This window comes from Emys orbicularis, chromosome 11 (genome assembly GCF_028017835.1).
Source record: "Emys orbicularis isolate rEmyOrb1 chromosome 11, rEmyOrb1.hap1, whole genome shotgun sequence".
Classification (NCBI taxonomy): Eukaryota; Metazoa; Chordata; order Testudines; family Emydidae; genus Emys; species Emys orbicularis.
In genome coordinates, this window is record NC_088693.1 from 1923945 (window position 1) to 1940978 (window position 17034).

The 17034-nt window shown below is 57.0% G+C and overlaps 1 protein-coding gene across 1 annotated transcript in view; it reads right to left on the minus strand.

Moving 5' to 3' along the window:
• Positions 1-1786: 1786 nt before the first annotated feature.
• WNT10A (Wnt family member 10A) overlaps positions 1787-17034 on the minus strand; it is a 41933-nt gene continuing 26685 nt past the window's right edge. Inside the window, exon 4 of the mRNA XM_065413279.1 lies at positions 1787-2254. Coding sequence (XP_065269351.1) covers positions 1787-2254 — 468 coding nt within the window. The remainder of the gene's footprint in view (positions 2255-17034) is intronic.

The window sequence follows — 17034 nt, forward strand, 5'->3', positions numbered from 1 at the left end:
TCTCTATCTTTTTCCTTTTATGAATAAACCTTTAGATTTTAGATTCTAAAGGATTGGCAACAGCGTGATTTGTGGGTAAGATCTGATTTGTAGATTGACCTGGGTCTGGGGCTTGGTCCTTTGGGATCAGGAGAACCTTTTTCTTTTACTGGGGTATTGGTTTTCATAACCATTTGTCCCCATAACGAGTGGCACTGGTGGTGATACTGGGAAACTGGAGTGTCTAAGGAGATTGCTTGTGAGACTTGCGGTTAGCCAGTGGGGTGAGACCGAAGTCCTCTTAGTCTGGCTGGTTTGGTTTGCCTTAGAGGTGGAAAAACCCCCAGCCTTGGGCTGTAACTGCCCTGTTTGAGCAATTTGTCCTGAGTTGGCACTCTCAGTTGGGTTCCGCCAGAACCGCATTGTCACACGGGGTCTGGAGTCACTGCTGGTGCTGCGGGCGCTCATGGGCACAGGATGTGCCAGGCCACGCTTATGCTCTGCGGGGGCATTTGAAGGGGGTTGGGATATTCCAGGGCTCCCGACTCCCTCCTGCCCGGTCCCAGGGGATGCAGCACTGCCCCATGGGTTGCCTATCTTTCCCGAGTGACGTTTGTGCTGGTGGAAGATCCCAGCCCCCCGCAACTCCAGGGCCTCTCCTGGGCTGGATCCGGTGCCCCACTGGACTCGGAGGGCTGAGGCCCTGTATCCCCAGAACACATACGGCGCGGCCGGCGGCAGGGGAGGAGGCTGCCTCCGGGGCTGTGTTGGGTCCCGCCAGCCTCGGGCTTAGCTTCCCACCCGCTCCCACTGATCTGCGGGGGCCTGACCCCTCTGCTCCCAGGGGAGGATCATGTCTGGGGCCAGGAGGCTGAGGGGGACTGCAGAGGCAATGGGCGCAGGAGGTTAAAGTGGTCATAGAAGCACCCCGAGTTTCTAGGGGCTGTCTCCTGCCTTCCCGCAGCAGTGGCTAGCTGCACAAGCCCCCTTTAAACCCACAGGGACTCTGCAGAGGGGCTGCCCCTCCATTAAAACCCTCTCCCGATTCCCTCCCCAGCCCACGCTCAGAACCGCTTTATGGTGCCGTCTCCAATCCACTTTTATTCACAATAATAAAATAACTTACCAGACCCCAGCAGCCGCGGGCACGCGTGGCACCGCCCCAGGGTGCTGGGGACCCCCCCCTTAGAAACACTGGGGTACTGCCCTCAACAATCTTGTTTACATGTTTTTTTCATATGAAAATCCCGTTTCAGTGCGGTCCGGTGAGTCCTGAGCTGTCCCCTTCCATTGAGGGGTGACTGCCGGGGTATTTAGTCCTCTGCTCCCTGGAGATCTCTGCATGTGTCCACGCTGGGCGGGGACAGAGCTTTTGCTGGAGTTGCTCGTGGCCCGAATCCCGTCCATGCTTGGCCGCCCGTGGGCTGCGGCTGATGCTGTCCCTGAACAGAAGGAACGGTACCTCGCTCGGAAACACTCCCCCATCCTTCCCATCCCACCCCTGCCCTGCTACCGAGTTGCCCTGCCGGGTCCCGGCGCGGGGGGTCTCCCCATCCGGGAGCGGGCGTGGGGTTTGCCCGGGCAGTCGCCTGAACGCTCCCCACGGCAGGAGCTGGTGCGGCCGGCGGGGCCAGACGCCAGGGTGCCGACAAAGGGTGGAAGGTGTACGGTGAATTAACCAGTGCTGGGCGGCCCCCTGGGAGCTGCTCCTCCTGCTCCACCCCGAGGTCCCGGCTGGGGCAAAGGGAAACTGTGCCCGGGACGCGTCTGGACTGTCCGTCCCGTGGCTGCCGCGCTCCGGCCCGCCTCACTTGCAGACGCTGACCCACTCGGTGCGGCGGCACTCCTCGCACGCCACGAAGCAGCACCAGTGGAACTTGCAGTTGCAGCGCTCGCTGCGCGTCTGGCGCAGGATGTTGTGGCCCCGCCCGCAGCACAGGCTCTCGCAGTTGTCCATGCCCGGGCTGGTCTTGTTGCATAGCCGGCCCTGGGTGCCCATGGAGTCCAGGGCCGGCTCCCGCTCGCAGAAGTCGGGCGATTTCTCGAAGTAGATGAGGTCGCCGATGCTGGCTCGGCGCCGGTGCCGCACGTGGCCTGGCTCCAGCTGCCCCGTGTTCCGGTTGTGGGGCCGGATCAGCGTGGCCCCGGAGAAGCGCTCCTTGAGCACCGAGCCCACCAGGCGGAACTCGGGGGTCACCTGCCAGCACGTCTTCAGCTGGCAGCTCCCGGAGGTGCCGTGGCACTTGCATTTCCTCCGCATGTTATCCAGCACCACCTGGGGGGGACAAGGGGGTTCGTTAAGCCCAGCCTGACCCCAGCACAGCACCCCCTGCTGGAAACACTGTGCAGAGAGCAAACCAGCCCCCGGGTGCAATTGGCACCGAGCTGGGAGCTCGCTGCCCCAGAGCAGCACCCGCCTTTGCTCCGGCTCATTAACGAGCCGTGTTCATCGTTGAGGACGAAGGGGACTTCGAACATGGGGGATCGGTAACAGCAGCCACGTACGCCCCGGTCTCTAGGGAAGAGGGTTGATGGTACCTGAACGTGCTGTCACGGAGTGTGGGGGACACAAGGCCCTGCACCCCCGGCTTCCTGCAATTCACCATGACTCTCAGCCAGCCAGTAAAGCAGAAGGTTTATTTAGACGACAGGAACACAGTCCAAGACAGGTCTTGCAGGCACAGACAACAGGACCCCCTCGGTTAGGTCCATCTTGGGGTCCCAGGGGCCCACAGCCCCATTGGGGGGGAAGAGCCCCGTCTGGGCTCCCTCCATTACCAGCCAGCTCCTGAAACTCTCCCCCAGCGTCTCCTCTCCCAGCCTTTGTTCAGTTTCCCGGGCAAAGGTGTCACCTGGCCTCTAACCCCTTCCTCGGTTCTCACGTTACATGCTCAGGTATCTTCCCTCAAGGCCAGTCTCCCATCCCCCAGTGCAGACCATCCTAGCCACACTCCCCTGCCTTCCCAGCCAACACTCCCCACTCAGCATTCAAAGACCACATTAAGAACAGTCCCAGTTCATCACACGTGCCGGTTAGCGAGAGAGCACAGGCCTGGGCCTAGAGACCCAGGCTGGATTCGTGGCACAGTGACCGTGGCTGTTTGGGGATGTGCGCGGTGCACTCGGAGGTGTGACTGCTCACACGTAGACACACCAGGCTCGCTTTGATGCAGCACAGCCGGCGACACCCACCCAGAACCCGGCTACGAAGTGCAGCTACCGCGGCGTCGCTGCGACGGTGACTCAGGCTGGCTCTGATCTAATTGGATCGCCGCTAGCTGCCATCACACCTCCTGCCTGCAGACCCTCCGTTTTCCCAGCAGAAAAATGGGGAAACTCCCTCCCAGGAGAGCTGTGAAGATAAAACTCCTCACTGAGTGTGAGGTGCTCGGATGCTCCGGTGAGGAAGGGCAGGTGAGTAGCTGGAGAAAGAAGCACCCGCCACAGACAGACGCTGGAGCCTAAAGGCCGTTTGCTACCTGATTGCACATGGGCTGCACACAGCTCTAACGGACACGCTCGTAAACCCCAGTGTGGACACAACGTGAACGGTTGTTGCAGGGCAGCTTGCGGCTAAAGGGGGCTGGACCAAACCTGCACGTCCTGCTTGCGCTAGACGTCCCCTTGTGTTAAAACATCTCTGAAAACGCCAGCGTGACAGAGCCGCTCGCTGCTTTTGCTGGGCAGCGGGCCCCAGTGCCCAGGCTTGGAAATAGAGCCGACTAGAACAGGCAGCTGCTGCCACATCGCCGCCCTCCTAGCACGGAAAGCAGCTGCTCGTGAGCACTAAACTCTGCGGCCCTCATCAGCAGGGCCTTCTCCCTTCCCCGCCCCCTTCCAGGATCTATCCACCTTCTCCTTCCATTAACGCAGCCAGCACGCACCACTAAAGCCATCCAGCTGAGCCGGCCGGTTTCTGGGCACTGCAATCTCTTTCTCAGTTGAAAATGCTTCTCACGAAGGCCGCTCCCTGCAGTCTCTTGATTGATGCCTAAATCTGTTACTGTGAGTGAAGGCGTTTGCTGTTCCAAGGGAATTTCACACTGGATGCCCCCAGTTAGGAGCCAGAAACTCTTGAGTAACTTGGAGCCTCCTACTCCAAAAGCAGAAGTGAACATAATAACATAAGAGTGGCCAGACTGGGTCAGACCAAAGGTCCATCCAGCCCAGTATCCTGTCTTCCAACAGTGGCCAATGCCAGGTGCCCCAGAGGGAATGAACAGAACAGGGAATCATCAAGTGATCTCTCTTCTGCCATCCATCTCCACCCTCTGACAAACAGAGGCTAGGGACACCATTCCTTACCCATCCTGGCTAATAGCCATTAATGGGCTTAACCTCCATGAATTTATCCAGTTCTCTTTTAAACCCTGTTATAGTCCTAGCCTTCACAACCTCCTCAGGTAAGGAGTTCCACAGGTTGACTGTGCGCTGTGTGAAGAAGAACTTCCTTTTATTTGTTTTAAACCTGCTGCCCATTAATTTCATTTGGTGGCCCCCAGTTCTTATATTATGGGAACAAATAAATAACTTTTCCTTATTCACTTTCTCAACATCATGCATGATTTTATATACGGTACCTCTATCATATCCCCCCTTAGTCTCCTCTTTTCCAAGCTGAAAAGTCCTAGCCTCTTTAATCTCTCCTCATATGGGACCAGTTCCAAACCCCTTATCATTTTAGTTGCCCTTCTCTGAACTTTTTCTAATGGCAGTATGTCTTTTTTGAGATGAGGAGACCACATCTGTACACAGTATTCAAGATGTGGACGTACCATGGATTTATACAAGGGCAATAAGATATTCTCTGTCTTATTCTCTATCCCTTTTTGAATGATTCCTAACATCCTGTTTGCTTTTTTGACTGCGTGGACATCTTCAGAGAACTATCCACGATGAATCCAAGATCTCTTTCCTGATTAGTTGTAGCTAAATTAGCCCCCATCATATTGTATGTATAGTTGGGGTTATTTTTTGCAATGTGCATTACTTTACATTTATCCACATTAAATTTCATTTGCCATTTTGTTGCCCAATCACTTAGTTTTGTGAGATCTTTTTGAAGTTCTTCACAGTCTGCTTTGGTCTTAACTATCTTGAGCAGTTTAGTATCGTCTGCAAACTTTGCCACCTCACTGTTTACCCCTTTCTCCAGATCATTTAATAGGTGGCCCCTATTACGCTGAGCTAAAGGAAAATCTCCATGAGCTGTTAGCCGTATAGGTCCTAGGACACACTCTGCAGTTCTGATTCCAGTCAGTAGAAGGCAGCAGTCTCTCTGACACAAACAGGGACGGAGCAAGAGAGATCCAGCCAACCACTACCTTACAATACCACACACACAGAGACACAGGGTTGTACTTTTCACACACACACGGTTGTACTTTGACGGATGTTTGAAACGAGGTTTTTAGGCAAAATAGAGCAAAAAATCAAATCCCCCCAGGTCTACCTCTTTCACCTGGGCTCTGGCAGATCTGGGGGGCTTTGACTGATTTTCTTGTCCTTTCTTATGACAAAACAAAAGTCTGCCCCTGGAGCCAGAGTCTGACCCCAGAGCCCCTCTCGGTTCTGTTTAAAATCCAGAAATCCTTGAGATTTTATAGAGCCGTGTTGCAGTGTGTCCCCGCCTCTCTACACCCCTACTCTGCCTGGGTCCCCTCCACCCTTCATCTACCCAGACTTTGGGTCAAAAATACCAGCGTCTGCCTTGCCCATGGCTCTCGGCACAGGGACTGTAGTTTTATTGTCTGTGACGTGGTGGTGGGGGGAGGGGCAATGGAGGGGTCCCTGTGATAGGATGTACATTTGGTGTGTGTTTGGGGGTCCTATCTGCCCTGTAAAAGACTGTATAACAATAGTGTTGCCAACTCGTGTGATATTTGGTTTATTTCTTAACGCCCCAGCTCCTGGAGTCCTGTGATTATGAGGGGACTCGGGTTTCATTTAAAAAGGAAAAAGGAGTAAGGCCCAATGCGAGTTAGGTTCCGAAACACCTTTGAGGATCTGGACCGAGGTTTCTAGCCCTCCTGGTTGCAGAGGAAAACCTGGCATGAGCATGACCGAAAGGCTCAGGAACCAGCCAGCCTAGCCCAGGATAACCGCCCCACCCATGTGCTGCAGCTGTGAAAAAGGGGAACACGATGGGAGGCTGTGTGAGGCGGGGCGTTCCCCCTAGAGCTAGGGACGCGTTCATGCCATCGGACAGCGCTGTGCACACGGCGGGTCGCCCGCGTTCACGGAAGGAGCCGGTGCTGAGGTTGCCCAGGGGGTTGGAGGGCCGCTCTTACGAGAGCCGATTGCTGTCTCTAAATGCAGGGGGCAGGCAAACCCCAGGAAGGGGGGAGAGTTACGGGAGCCAAAGGGGATAAACTGGCCACGAACAGACCCAGGCTGGGAAGGAGAAGCAGGTTTCTAAGCAGCGGAGGAGGGAGGAATGGGGTCTGTCTGCTCTGAAGATGGAACTTGATCAGTTTACGAAGGGGATGAGCTGTGGGGGCAGCCTGGGATGTGCTGACCCCGGACGTCCCTCCCCGTCCAATGGTCCGAGTCCTAAGCAGAACCCCGTATTTATTATTCCTGAAGAGTGTGGGATCGTGGGCCATGACTCGCACTGTGTGAATGCTGGGGGCCGGCAGCGCCGTGGTGCCCAGCTCCCCCCAGCAGCTGTGGGTTTGGCTGGCGCCGTGCTGGCTGCAGGTGGCGTGCTGGTGTGGGCAGCTTTGGAGGCGGTTAGCCCAGGTCAGCAGGCAGGCCCCTGGGCTCCGCGTGGGGACGCAGCAAGCCTGTGCTTAGGGTGGGGGCAATGCCGCTTGAGGTTGCTGCAGGGTGTGGGCAGACAGAGCAGGTGTTTGTGGTGCTGGCCAGGAGCCGGGAGTCGGTGGTTTGTGGGGACTCGGGGAGGGAGGTTGATTTGTTTGATGTGGGTGGGCACGGCCCGTGTGGGTGGAAGAACATTGGCCAAAGGCTGGCTGGAAGCCAGCGCGTTCCCCTGGAACGGAGCCTGCTGCTGCTGAGAGCCGGGGTGCAAGGAAAGTGAGGTGCTGGGCGTGAGCAGGAACGGAGGCTGGAACTGAGACGGGAGGGGGCCTGCTCCTGATCGCTGGCCTCCCCAGGCCACACACACACTCCCAGGGGCAGGGCAGGGTGATCCCACTAGAGGCCCCGGGTGTGCCAGCCTGGAACACTGTCAGAATCCTACAGTGCAACCTATTGTACCAAGCCCCCTGCACCCAGCAGGGTCCCCAGCCCACCCAGCTGCTGCTCCGGACCCCCCGAACTGCCTCGCTAGCACGTCCCGGGGGGGAGATCTCAGCACCTCCAGTCCGGGAAATCCCAGCTCTGGGAGGGGTGGGAAGGGGGTTTGCTGGGGCTGAACGGGTAACTCCGGCTGGCCGGGCCCAGAGCCAGTGGGGCCAAGCACAGCATCGGTACCTATCCCAAGATCTCAGGGCTCTGCCCTCCGCCTGTGGAACAGATGTGCCCCCTAGTACCACCAGTGCACCTGAGAGCAACCGGCCCAGCCTAGGCCTGCCTAGGTCTAGCTGGATCGGATGAGGATGTTCCTTGGAGACCCCAGGCACTGCTCTGGTGCCCTGCCCAGGTTGGCCTGTTGGGGGCACCAGTCCCGCCTTGGCCCAGCACAGCCCTTGCTTCTAAAACCTCTGGAGCACTGATTGAGCAGCCCCCACCACGCGGTAACCGTGTAATCAGGAAAATTAGCACCAAATTACAGAGCACGAAGAGCTGGGAGGCATTCACCACTTTGAAGCTCTTTGCACCGCGTTTCGTGGTGGGACGGCAATTTCCTGTGCACGGTTCAGGGCGCCTGCCTCGTGCCAGTGCAGCCTGGCATGGGCACTGGTGGCAGAGCCCCTTCCCGCTGCAGAAGGTCCCACTGGCGTCGCCCCGGGCTGGCCGAGCCCCAAAAGGCCCCGAGGCCTTGGTTGAGCCAAACGCCTGGACGCTTCTCCGGACCCAATGCTCCGAGCATCCTGGTGCGCTCTGTGGCACCACACCCAGGCCCCCTCCGGCGCCACCGGATGCCCAAATAGCTGTGGTCGCGAAAGCCCCTCTCCCAGATACAGCTGCCCATCTGTTTCACATGTGTCCGCGGCAGCTCTTGCTTCTGCGGCCCCCCCCTGTGGTCATTGCACTGTGGAATGAGAACTCCGGTTACGCAATGTCTCCAGAGCGCTGCGCCCCGCCTGCTTGGCACCGTGGTCTCCGCTCTCCACGGGCCTGGCCCAAGCTACCTGAGACGCCCCCTCCCCCTGCAGTCCCTGCCTGGCGGGGCTACGCAACAGTCAGCCACTAGAGCGAGGCAGGGCCATCGGAGCACAGGGGCTCACCTGGAGGACCTGCTGCTGGGCCTTTGGGATCGAACCCCCTTTGCCTTAGCTGCCCCTGGAGCGAGAGGAGGGGAAGGGGCGGATGCCCTCATGGGAGCTGGAGCCGGTGGGGATAGCATGCCGCTCAGCCACAGCACGGACAGGAGCCGGGCCGGCACGTAGAACGAGCTGGAGGCCTCAGAGCCTCCATCTTCTCCCATGGACGGAAGAATCCCAGGCACGGCTACAGACTAGGGACCGAGTGGCTAGGCAGCAGTTCTGCAGAAAAGGACCTAGGGGTTACAGTGGAGGAGAAGCTGGATAGGAATCAACAGTGTGCCCTTGTTGCCAAGAAGGCTAACGGCATTTTGGGCTGTATAAGTAGGGGCATTGCCAGCAGATCGAGGGACGTGATCATTCCCCTCTATTTGACATTGGTGAGGCCTCATCTGGAGTACTGTGTCCAGTTTTGGGCCCCACACTACAAGAAGGATGTGGAAAAATTGGAAAGAGTCCAGCGGAGGGCAACAAAAATTATTCGGGGGCTGGAGCACATGACTTATGAGGAGAGGCTGAGGGAACTGGGATTGTTTAGTCTGCAGAAGAGAAGAATGAGGGGGGATTTGATAGCGGCTTTCAACTACCTGAAAGGGGGTTCCAAAGAGGATGGATCTAGACTGTTCTCAGTGGTGGCAGATGACAGAACAAGGAACAATGATCTCAAGTTGCAGTGGGGGAGGTCTAGGTTGGATATTAGGAAACACTATTTCACTAGGAGGGTGGTGAAGCACTGGAATGGGTTACCTAGGGAGGTGGTGGAACCTCCATCCTTAGAGGTTTTTAAGGTCAGGCTTGACAAAGCCCTGGCTGGGATGATTTAGTTGGGGATTGGTCCTGCTTTGAGCAGGGGGTTGGACTAGATGACCTCCTGAGGTCCCTTCCAACCCTGATATTCTATGATTCTGTGATATTTCCATGTGGGCTAGAAATCCTGCGGGAAGGGCGAGCACCACCTCTCCCTGTTCTAGCCCTCCCCTGGCACGCGCACGCTGGGCCGTGTTCCCCTTTGCTCCATCAGCATCGATTACTTCCCTGGACACGGAAGGGCTCAGCTGACACCCGTGCCATGGTCCTAGTGGCTAGAAGGAATGTTACATTGTTGCAACTGAGGGTCTAGCATGCACCTGTCTCTAGGGTCCAACTCTGCTCTCAGTGACACTGATGTAACCGCGGGGCTAATGTTAGGTGGGACACAGAGCTGTGCCCGAAAGTTTTGGAGATTGGCGTGGAGGTAGCTGCTGTGATCTCTGACTTTGTCCCCGGCCCGTGGCTTGCAAATCCCAGTGGGGGCCCTGGGTGTGTTATCACGGCCCAGGGAAACAGCCCATCTGTGTATCTGAGCTGCACCTGGCCGGGGGGACTCCCATCTCAGAGAGCACCTGCCCCGCACGCTGTAGGTCCCGTGCCTGCCCCGCTGAAAGGGTCCCTGCGGCTGCGAGGTCATGGAGGTCTGCTGGCGCTTGCACCAGCCCTGACCTGGGCGGCCACCGGCCTGGAAGGAGGATCTGGGCTCCTCAGCCACACACAGTCCTAGAATGTGAGAGCGAAGTAACTGAAAGGGCTGAGAAAAGGGAGGTGTCTGTGCCCCCCTGCCCCCACCCCCCAAGTTCTCAGCTCCAAAGGTGCCGCACAGACGCCATGTGCCAGGCAAGAGCTCACAGTCCAAGAAGCCCAGACAGACAAAGGAAGGACTGTTATCCCCATTGCACAGATGGGGAAACTGAAGCCCAAAGCCACTAGGCTGCATCGCAGCCAATCCAGCGATGTTGAGCTCCGTAGGGCTGCCCGGGGTCTACGCTCAGAGATAGGCGAGGCCCTGCTAGCATGTGTTAGCAATGTGTGAGCTAAATTCAACCCCCCTCCCGAGTTAAGCCCCATGGTCCCACAGGGCAGCTGGGCCAGGGCCCTCCCAAGTGCCATTAACCACGAGCTCATCCATTCTTCCGTGCCTGGACACACCTCTGCCCTTGTTCACTGACACACACGTCATTGCACATGCATGCTCGGGCTCCCCCCCCCCCCTCGTGCTTCCCACACACACCCAAAGCATTTTATTGCCATTCTTAACTCCGGGAAGCCTTTGTTGTGAGATTAATAGGCTCCTGCTCCCCTTTCATCTCAGCCCTCTGATCCTGAGCGCTCCATAAAATACAACCCTACAAGGGAGCAGGGCTCTGGGGTCCCGTCCCTAGCCCTCCCTCAGGCCCCATTCTCAGCTGTTCTGTTCCTGGGTTATGGCCCTGGGAGCCCCTCTCCAAGGGGATGGACCACTGCTGCCTAGCCCAGGCCAGGTGCCAGCGGTCGCAGTATTCTGAGGCCGAGAAAAAACTCCATTTTGGGTCATGGTCCCAGGCTTCCCATTTATCATCTGTGACCGTCCCAGGCCAGCTGGGAGCGAAGCCTGCCCAGGCGTGTAGGTGGAGGGATACGGAAAGTAGTAACAATAAAAACGCGTCAAACTGCTCTCTAAACCATTGCTAAGAGCGCTGTGAAACCAGTGGCGCAACCCAGCCGCGTGGGGATGGGCAGAGGTTTATAGGCACCCATTTGGGGTGGCTTCCACACTGCGTCCATCCCAAAGCCATGCCAATAAAACCTGTGCCCCAGCCCAGCCTGTATGCCCAACAGAGCGAACATGGATTAGCAGGCAGTAACTGCACCTCACGCCCTCTCTCCCCCCTTCCGGCTCAAGCGGTCATCAAGCACTTTGCGGGGTGGGCTGAACCCTGCAGGATTATTGAAACCCCTCCGCACCCTGCGCAAAGACAGGAATAGCTACACCACCACTCAAATGCAGCCACCTCTGGGCTAGGACATGGCAGCTGATGAACTGTTCATAGCAAAACTCCACCGCACTTTGCTACGGGAGTCTCTTCACTTCTGTCTTCATCTGTGTGTGTGTGTGTGTGTGTGTGTGTGTGTTACAAAATATAACTAAAAAATAAAATAAAAACTCAGCCTTGAAACCAGATAGTCATGCCCATCGTGTCACAGGGGTTCCTAGCCCCGATAGTGTCCTTCCCCTTCCCCAGTGGTTTTATACCCATTTTCTCAGCTCTCATCTGGAATTAGAATATTAACTCTGTGCGGCAGCGCCCTCTGGGTTTGTACACCTTCTAGCACAACGGGATGACAGCCCTGCTTCGGGGCTTTTAGGCCTGCTACATTGCAAGTACTAATCACATAGAATCATAGACTAGCAGGGTTGGAAGGGACCTCAGGAGGTATTTAGTCCAACCCCCTGCTCAAAGCAGGACCAACCCCAACTAAATCATCCCAGCCAGGTGTGACGAAGTGGGACTGTTCTTAATGTTTCCTCTGAATACTGTATGGGTGCCTCAGTTTCCCCTATGCATTTCTTAAGTCTCCAGTGTGCATAAATGGCTGACAATCTGTCGCCTAGCAACAAATGGCTGGGGCTCTTCCCCCCTTGCAAGGGGATGGCTAAAGGTGAACAAAGAGATCAGGTGACCTCCTGGCCCGGGAAAGAGACAAAGGCCAGAAAGGAGGGGCTGGAGGGGGTTTCAGTTTGGAGCTGGCTGGGGACGGGGAGTGAGGGCAGACGGGGGTGTCTGGCTCGCTGGGCCCCAGAATGGACCCGGATGAGGGATCCTCTTCTCTGGACTTACAAGCTCTGTTTTAGACCGTGTTCCTGTCATCTAATAAACCTCTGTTTTACTGGCTGGCTGAGAGTCACGTCTGACTGCAAAGTGGGGGTGCAGGACCCTGTGGCTTCCCCAGGACCCCGCCTGGGCGGACTCGCTGTGGGAAGCGCACGGAGGGGCAGATGCTGAATGCTCCAAGGTCAGACCTAGGAAGGTGAAGCCGTGTGAGCTTCTTGCCCTGAAGACAGTCTGCTCCGAGGGAGAGGAGGCTCCCCAAAGTCCTGACTGGCTTTGTGGGGAGCAGTTCCAAAGCATCGCCTGGGGACTCCGTGACACCAGGGCTTTGTCAAGCCTGACCTTAAAAACCTCTAAGGAAGGAGATTCCACCACCTCCCTAGGTAATCCATTCCAGTGCTTCACCATCCTCCTAGTGAAAAAGTTTTTCCTAATATCCAACCTAAACCTCCCCAACTGCAACTTGAAACCATTGCTCCTTGTTCTGTCATCTGCCACCACTGAGAACAGTCTAGATCCATCCTCTTTGGAACCCCCCTCAGGTAGTTGAAAGCAGCTATCAAATCTCCCCTCATTCTTCTCTTCTGCAGACTAAACAATCCCAGTTCCCTCAGCCTCTCCTCATAAGTCATGTGCTCCAGCCCCCTAATCATTTTTGTTGCCCTCCGCTGGACTCTTTCCAATTTTTCCACATCCTTCTTGTAATGTGGGGCCCAAAACTGGACACAGTACTCTAGATGAGGCCTCACCAATGTCGAATAGAGGGGAACGATCACGTTCCTCGATCTGCTGGCAATGCCCCTACTTATACAGCCCAAAATGCCGTTAGCCTTCTTGGCATCTCCCTGACCCTGCAGGGAGAACTGAGAGAGGTGGATGATAAAGACCCTGAGTTAGTCTGCCCAGGAGTCCCCTTGGTAAATCGCCCCATTCTTGGGGGAATGCCATGAGAGAAGCTGGCACTGGATGACAGAGGTTGGATCACGCGATAACTGCCCTGTTCTGTTCATTGCCTCTGAAGCATCCAGCACCAGCTGCTATCAGAGACCGGACACTGGGCTAGATGGACCCTTGGTCTGCCCCAGTGTGGCCGTTCTGATGAGAGTTTAAGGAGCTGGGTAATTGTGGGCTGTCTCTACTCTCCATGCTGGCTGTGGTTTTCTAGGTTCATCACTCAGCAGCACTCCGGTTTCACTCTGGGACACGTGGCACCGTCCTCGTGCTGAGTGATCGCAGACTCAGGAGGCCGGGAAATCACCTGGCCAGGCGGCAGCGTGCGTGCCGCACAGGGCAATAGCCAGCCAGCGACACTCCCTCCAGTATCATCCGGGGCCACTGCTCGCTCTCACGGCCCCAGCGGCTTTCACGAGAGCTGTGCCCGCGTGAGGACTGGCTCCGGGAGAGGCAGCTGTGCGGGGGTGAGGAAATCTGAAGCCGCTGGGAAGCAGTGTCTGAGCCGGGAGGACACATGCCGAAGAGGTCAGACATTGGGGGGGTGAGGGGGAAGGAGATGAAGAATCAAGGGACTACTGGATAGAAAACAATATGTGGCTGCACAGAGCCCGCTTAGCACCCTCAGCTGCTTCTAAAACTGTATCACACCCACCACCACACGCCCTCCCTGGCCAGATCATGCCTCCCTCTAGCTTAGTTGTACCTAAACAGCCGCTAATGAAGAGATCAGCAATGGGCTCCGGGAGCGAGTGATGGAAGCACCAGTGTCCGAGTCATTTCTAACTGGACAGCACCCTGGAGCGTCTATTGCAGGGACAGCAGCTGAGGACACAGGAGCAAGGCTGGGCTGCGGCCCTGTGGCTTTGCCCTGAGTCCGGCCTACCAGGCTCTCCCAGAACAAACCTCTAGCGCCTTTGCAAAGGTGCTTGCAAGCAGGGTGGGCTCGCACCAGCATGGATCAGGGATCTGAATGTGCCTATGCTAGGGGTTTGCACTGGGGTACAATTGCAGCCAAGCCCCAGTGTAGACAGAGCCTCCGTCCAGTCTTTGTGGCTGGGACAACCAGCCACTGGCAGATTTCAGGTGCTTTTCACCCAGGCGGGCAGATTTGCAGTTTCTACGTTGGCAGCAGGGACCATGGCCTGTTTTTTGCCTCCAGTCTCAACTCTGGGTTCACTCAGGAAAATTCCCATGGGCAGGGGTCAGGAATGAGAGAGGACGTGAGATAATACAGGTAGGAATCTGTGTCCTACACACTTTTGATGACTGACTTGAACAAAATTGTCATAATCGCCTGTGTGATTCCTTACGGCGCCCTGCTGGACAGAAATGTTCAAGCGTGTATCCTTGGCTGTGTACCGCAGCTAGCTAGTGGAGATTTCCCTGCAGCGTGTGATCAGGGCTTTGGACCAGGAGGCCCCGAATTCGATCCTAGCTCTGGCCATGGCATTTCAAGTGACCTCCGCGTGCCACGGACCACGCCGCCTGTGTTCTGTAATGGCAGCTGGCACGTCCTAGGTGGCCGCCGGTTTGTCACAATATCATGTTCTGTTCTTGTCACTGAGACCAGCCCTGCCGCCCCACTAGGCTCGAGTTAGATAAAATGCTTCCACGCCTGCTAGCCCCAGAGAAGCCACGAGCAGTGTCCATGTCTGGCTCAGAGAACTGTGTGTGCCATTCGCCCCTTGTTACTAGAGTAACCTCATGGTGCAATGCCCCCAACACCGGTGTTAGACAGGAGGCCACACAAGCTAACCACGGTGGTCCCTTCCGCCCTTAACATCTATGAAACCCATAGTGACCGTTCTGTACAGAAAGGGGCGTTGCATGGACCCGTACTGTGCGCTCCAGACATCCCCCTCCATGTGTGCCGTCTGCCGCCATTTCTAATGAACCTTTCCAGGAAAATTCAGCCTGAGGCAGATGCCCAGCTTTGGAAATGTCAGCTCGGATGGTTGAAGTTTGGCAAAGTTATAAGCGACTGAAAATAGGGCCTTATAATGGGAAGTGTTAGAGAACCTTAACTTTGGGCCAGGGCCGGCTCCAGGCACCAGCCTACCAAGCAGGTGCTTGGGGAGGCACCTGGAAGGGGGGCGGCGCTCAGACCCGAGAGCGGGGCCGCGACTGGGCTCGCCGCCCTCCCCCGGCGCTCCGGACGGTCGGGGAGAGCGGGGCCCGCGGCAGGCTCTCCGCCCTCCCCCCGGCCGCCGGGGAGAGCAGAGCCGCGGCAGGCTCGCCGCCCTCCCCCCGGCACTCCTGCCGCCGGGGAGAGCGGAGCCGCAGCGGGCTCGCCGCCCTCCTTCCGGCGCTCCGGCTGGTCGGGGAGAGCGGGGCCCGCGGCGGGCTCGCCGCCCTCCCCCTGTCGCTCCTGCCGCCGGGGAGAGCGGAGCCGCGGCGGGCTCGCCGCCCTCCCCCCGGTGCTTGCGGCGGGCTCACCGCCCTCCCCCCGGCGCTCCGGCCGGTCGGGGAGAGCGGAGCCGCGGCGGGCTCGCCACCCTCCCCCCGGCGCTCCTGCCGCCGGGGAGAGCGGGGCTTGCGGCGGGCTCGCCGCCCTCCCCCCGGCGCTCCGGCCGGTCGGGGAGAGCGGGGCCGCGGCCGGGCTCGGCGCCCTCCCCTGCCGCGCTCCCCGCCGGGGGGTGGGGGGGGCGGCGGGAGGCTTTTTTGCCTGGGGCGGCAAAAAAGCCAGAGCTGGCCCTGCTTTGGGCAGGACTACCAGCAGGCTAGGAGAGCCCGTGTGAAGCAGCAAGCAAGGGCCTGATTCTCCCATGCCCTTCATTATTAATGGGCTGTGTGTGTGTGTGTGTTACACACATACTGCCTGTTCATAATGAAGCATATGGGAGAATCAAGCCTTTACTTGGTACTCTACACTGCCCTGTATTGGATGGAATCAGAACTCCTCAGCTGTGTGTCACATTAACAGGTGTGTTGTGAGCAAGACACGAGAAGTCATTCTTCCGCTCTACTCTGCACTGGTTAGGCCTCAGCTGGAGTATTGTGTCCAGTTCTGGGCACCGCATTTCAAGAAAGATGTGGAGAAATTGGAAAGGGTCCAGAGAAGAGCAACAAGAATGATTAAAGGTCTTGAGAACATGACCTATGAAGGAAGGCTGAAAGAATTGGGTTTGTTTAGTTTGGAAAAGAGAAGACTGAGAGGGGACATGATAGCAGTTTTCAGGTATCTAAAAGAGTGTCATAAGGAGGAGGGAGAAAACTTGTTCATCTTAGCCTCTAAGGATAGAACAAGAAGCAATGGGCTTAAACTGCAGCAAGGGAGGTCTAGGTTGGACATTAGGAAAAAGTTCCTAACTGTCAGGGTGGTTAAACACTGGAATAAATTGCCTAGGGAGGTTGTGGAATCTCCGTCTCTGGAGACATTTAAGAGTAGGTTAGATAAATGTCTATCAGGGATGGTCTAGACAGTATTTGGTCCTGCCATGAGTGTAGGGGACTGGACTCGATGACCTCTTATGGTCCCTTCCAGTCCTAGAATCTATTAATAGGATGTTAAGAGTGAATTGGGATTCTCCTTTAGCTTAGGGGCTTGTGGACTTGAAGCAAAAGACTCTGAGGATATGTCTACACAGCAGCTAGACACCTGCAGCTTGTGCCAGCTACTCGGGCTCTAGGACCCTGCAGGGTCGGAGGGGCCCAAGCGTCTACACAGCAAAGAAACAGCCCCGCAGCCTGAGCCCCGTGAGCCCGCGTCGGCTGGCACTGGCCTTGCGATCCCCTCTAGCCCTGTGGGTCTGTGATTCTGTCTGTGGGCTGTAGGAGCGTGTATGTCCCGGCCGTCTCAGACTGCTCTCTCTGGGGCGTGTCCATGGGATACACGGGAGGGGTTTATCGTCCATCCCTGCAGACGTGTGGTTGTAAAACTGCAGTGTATCCGATGCCTGCAGCCCACGTGTGTGTGATCGCTTGCACGTACGTGGAGTGTGTGTAGTATATGTGCTAGTGTGTTTGCTCTCTCAGCACACACGCTCTCTTGCTGCAGATACAGGGGGTACTTAGGGCTCCCTGTTCTCAATGGAGACCAGCCTGATTCGCCCCTTGCCCTGAACCGTGTGGGGCCGTTTCCTCCTGCACAG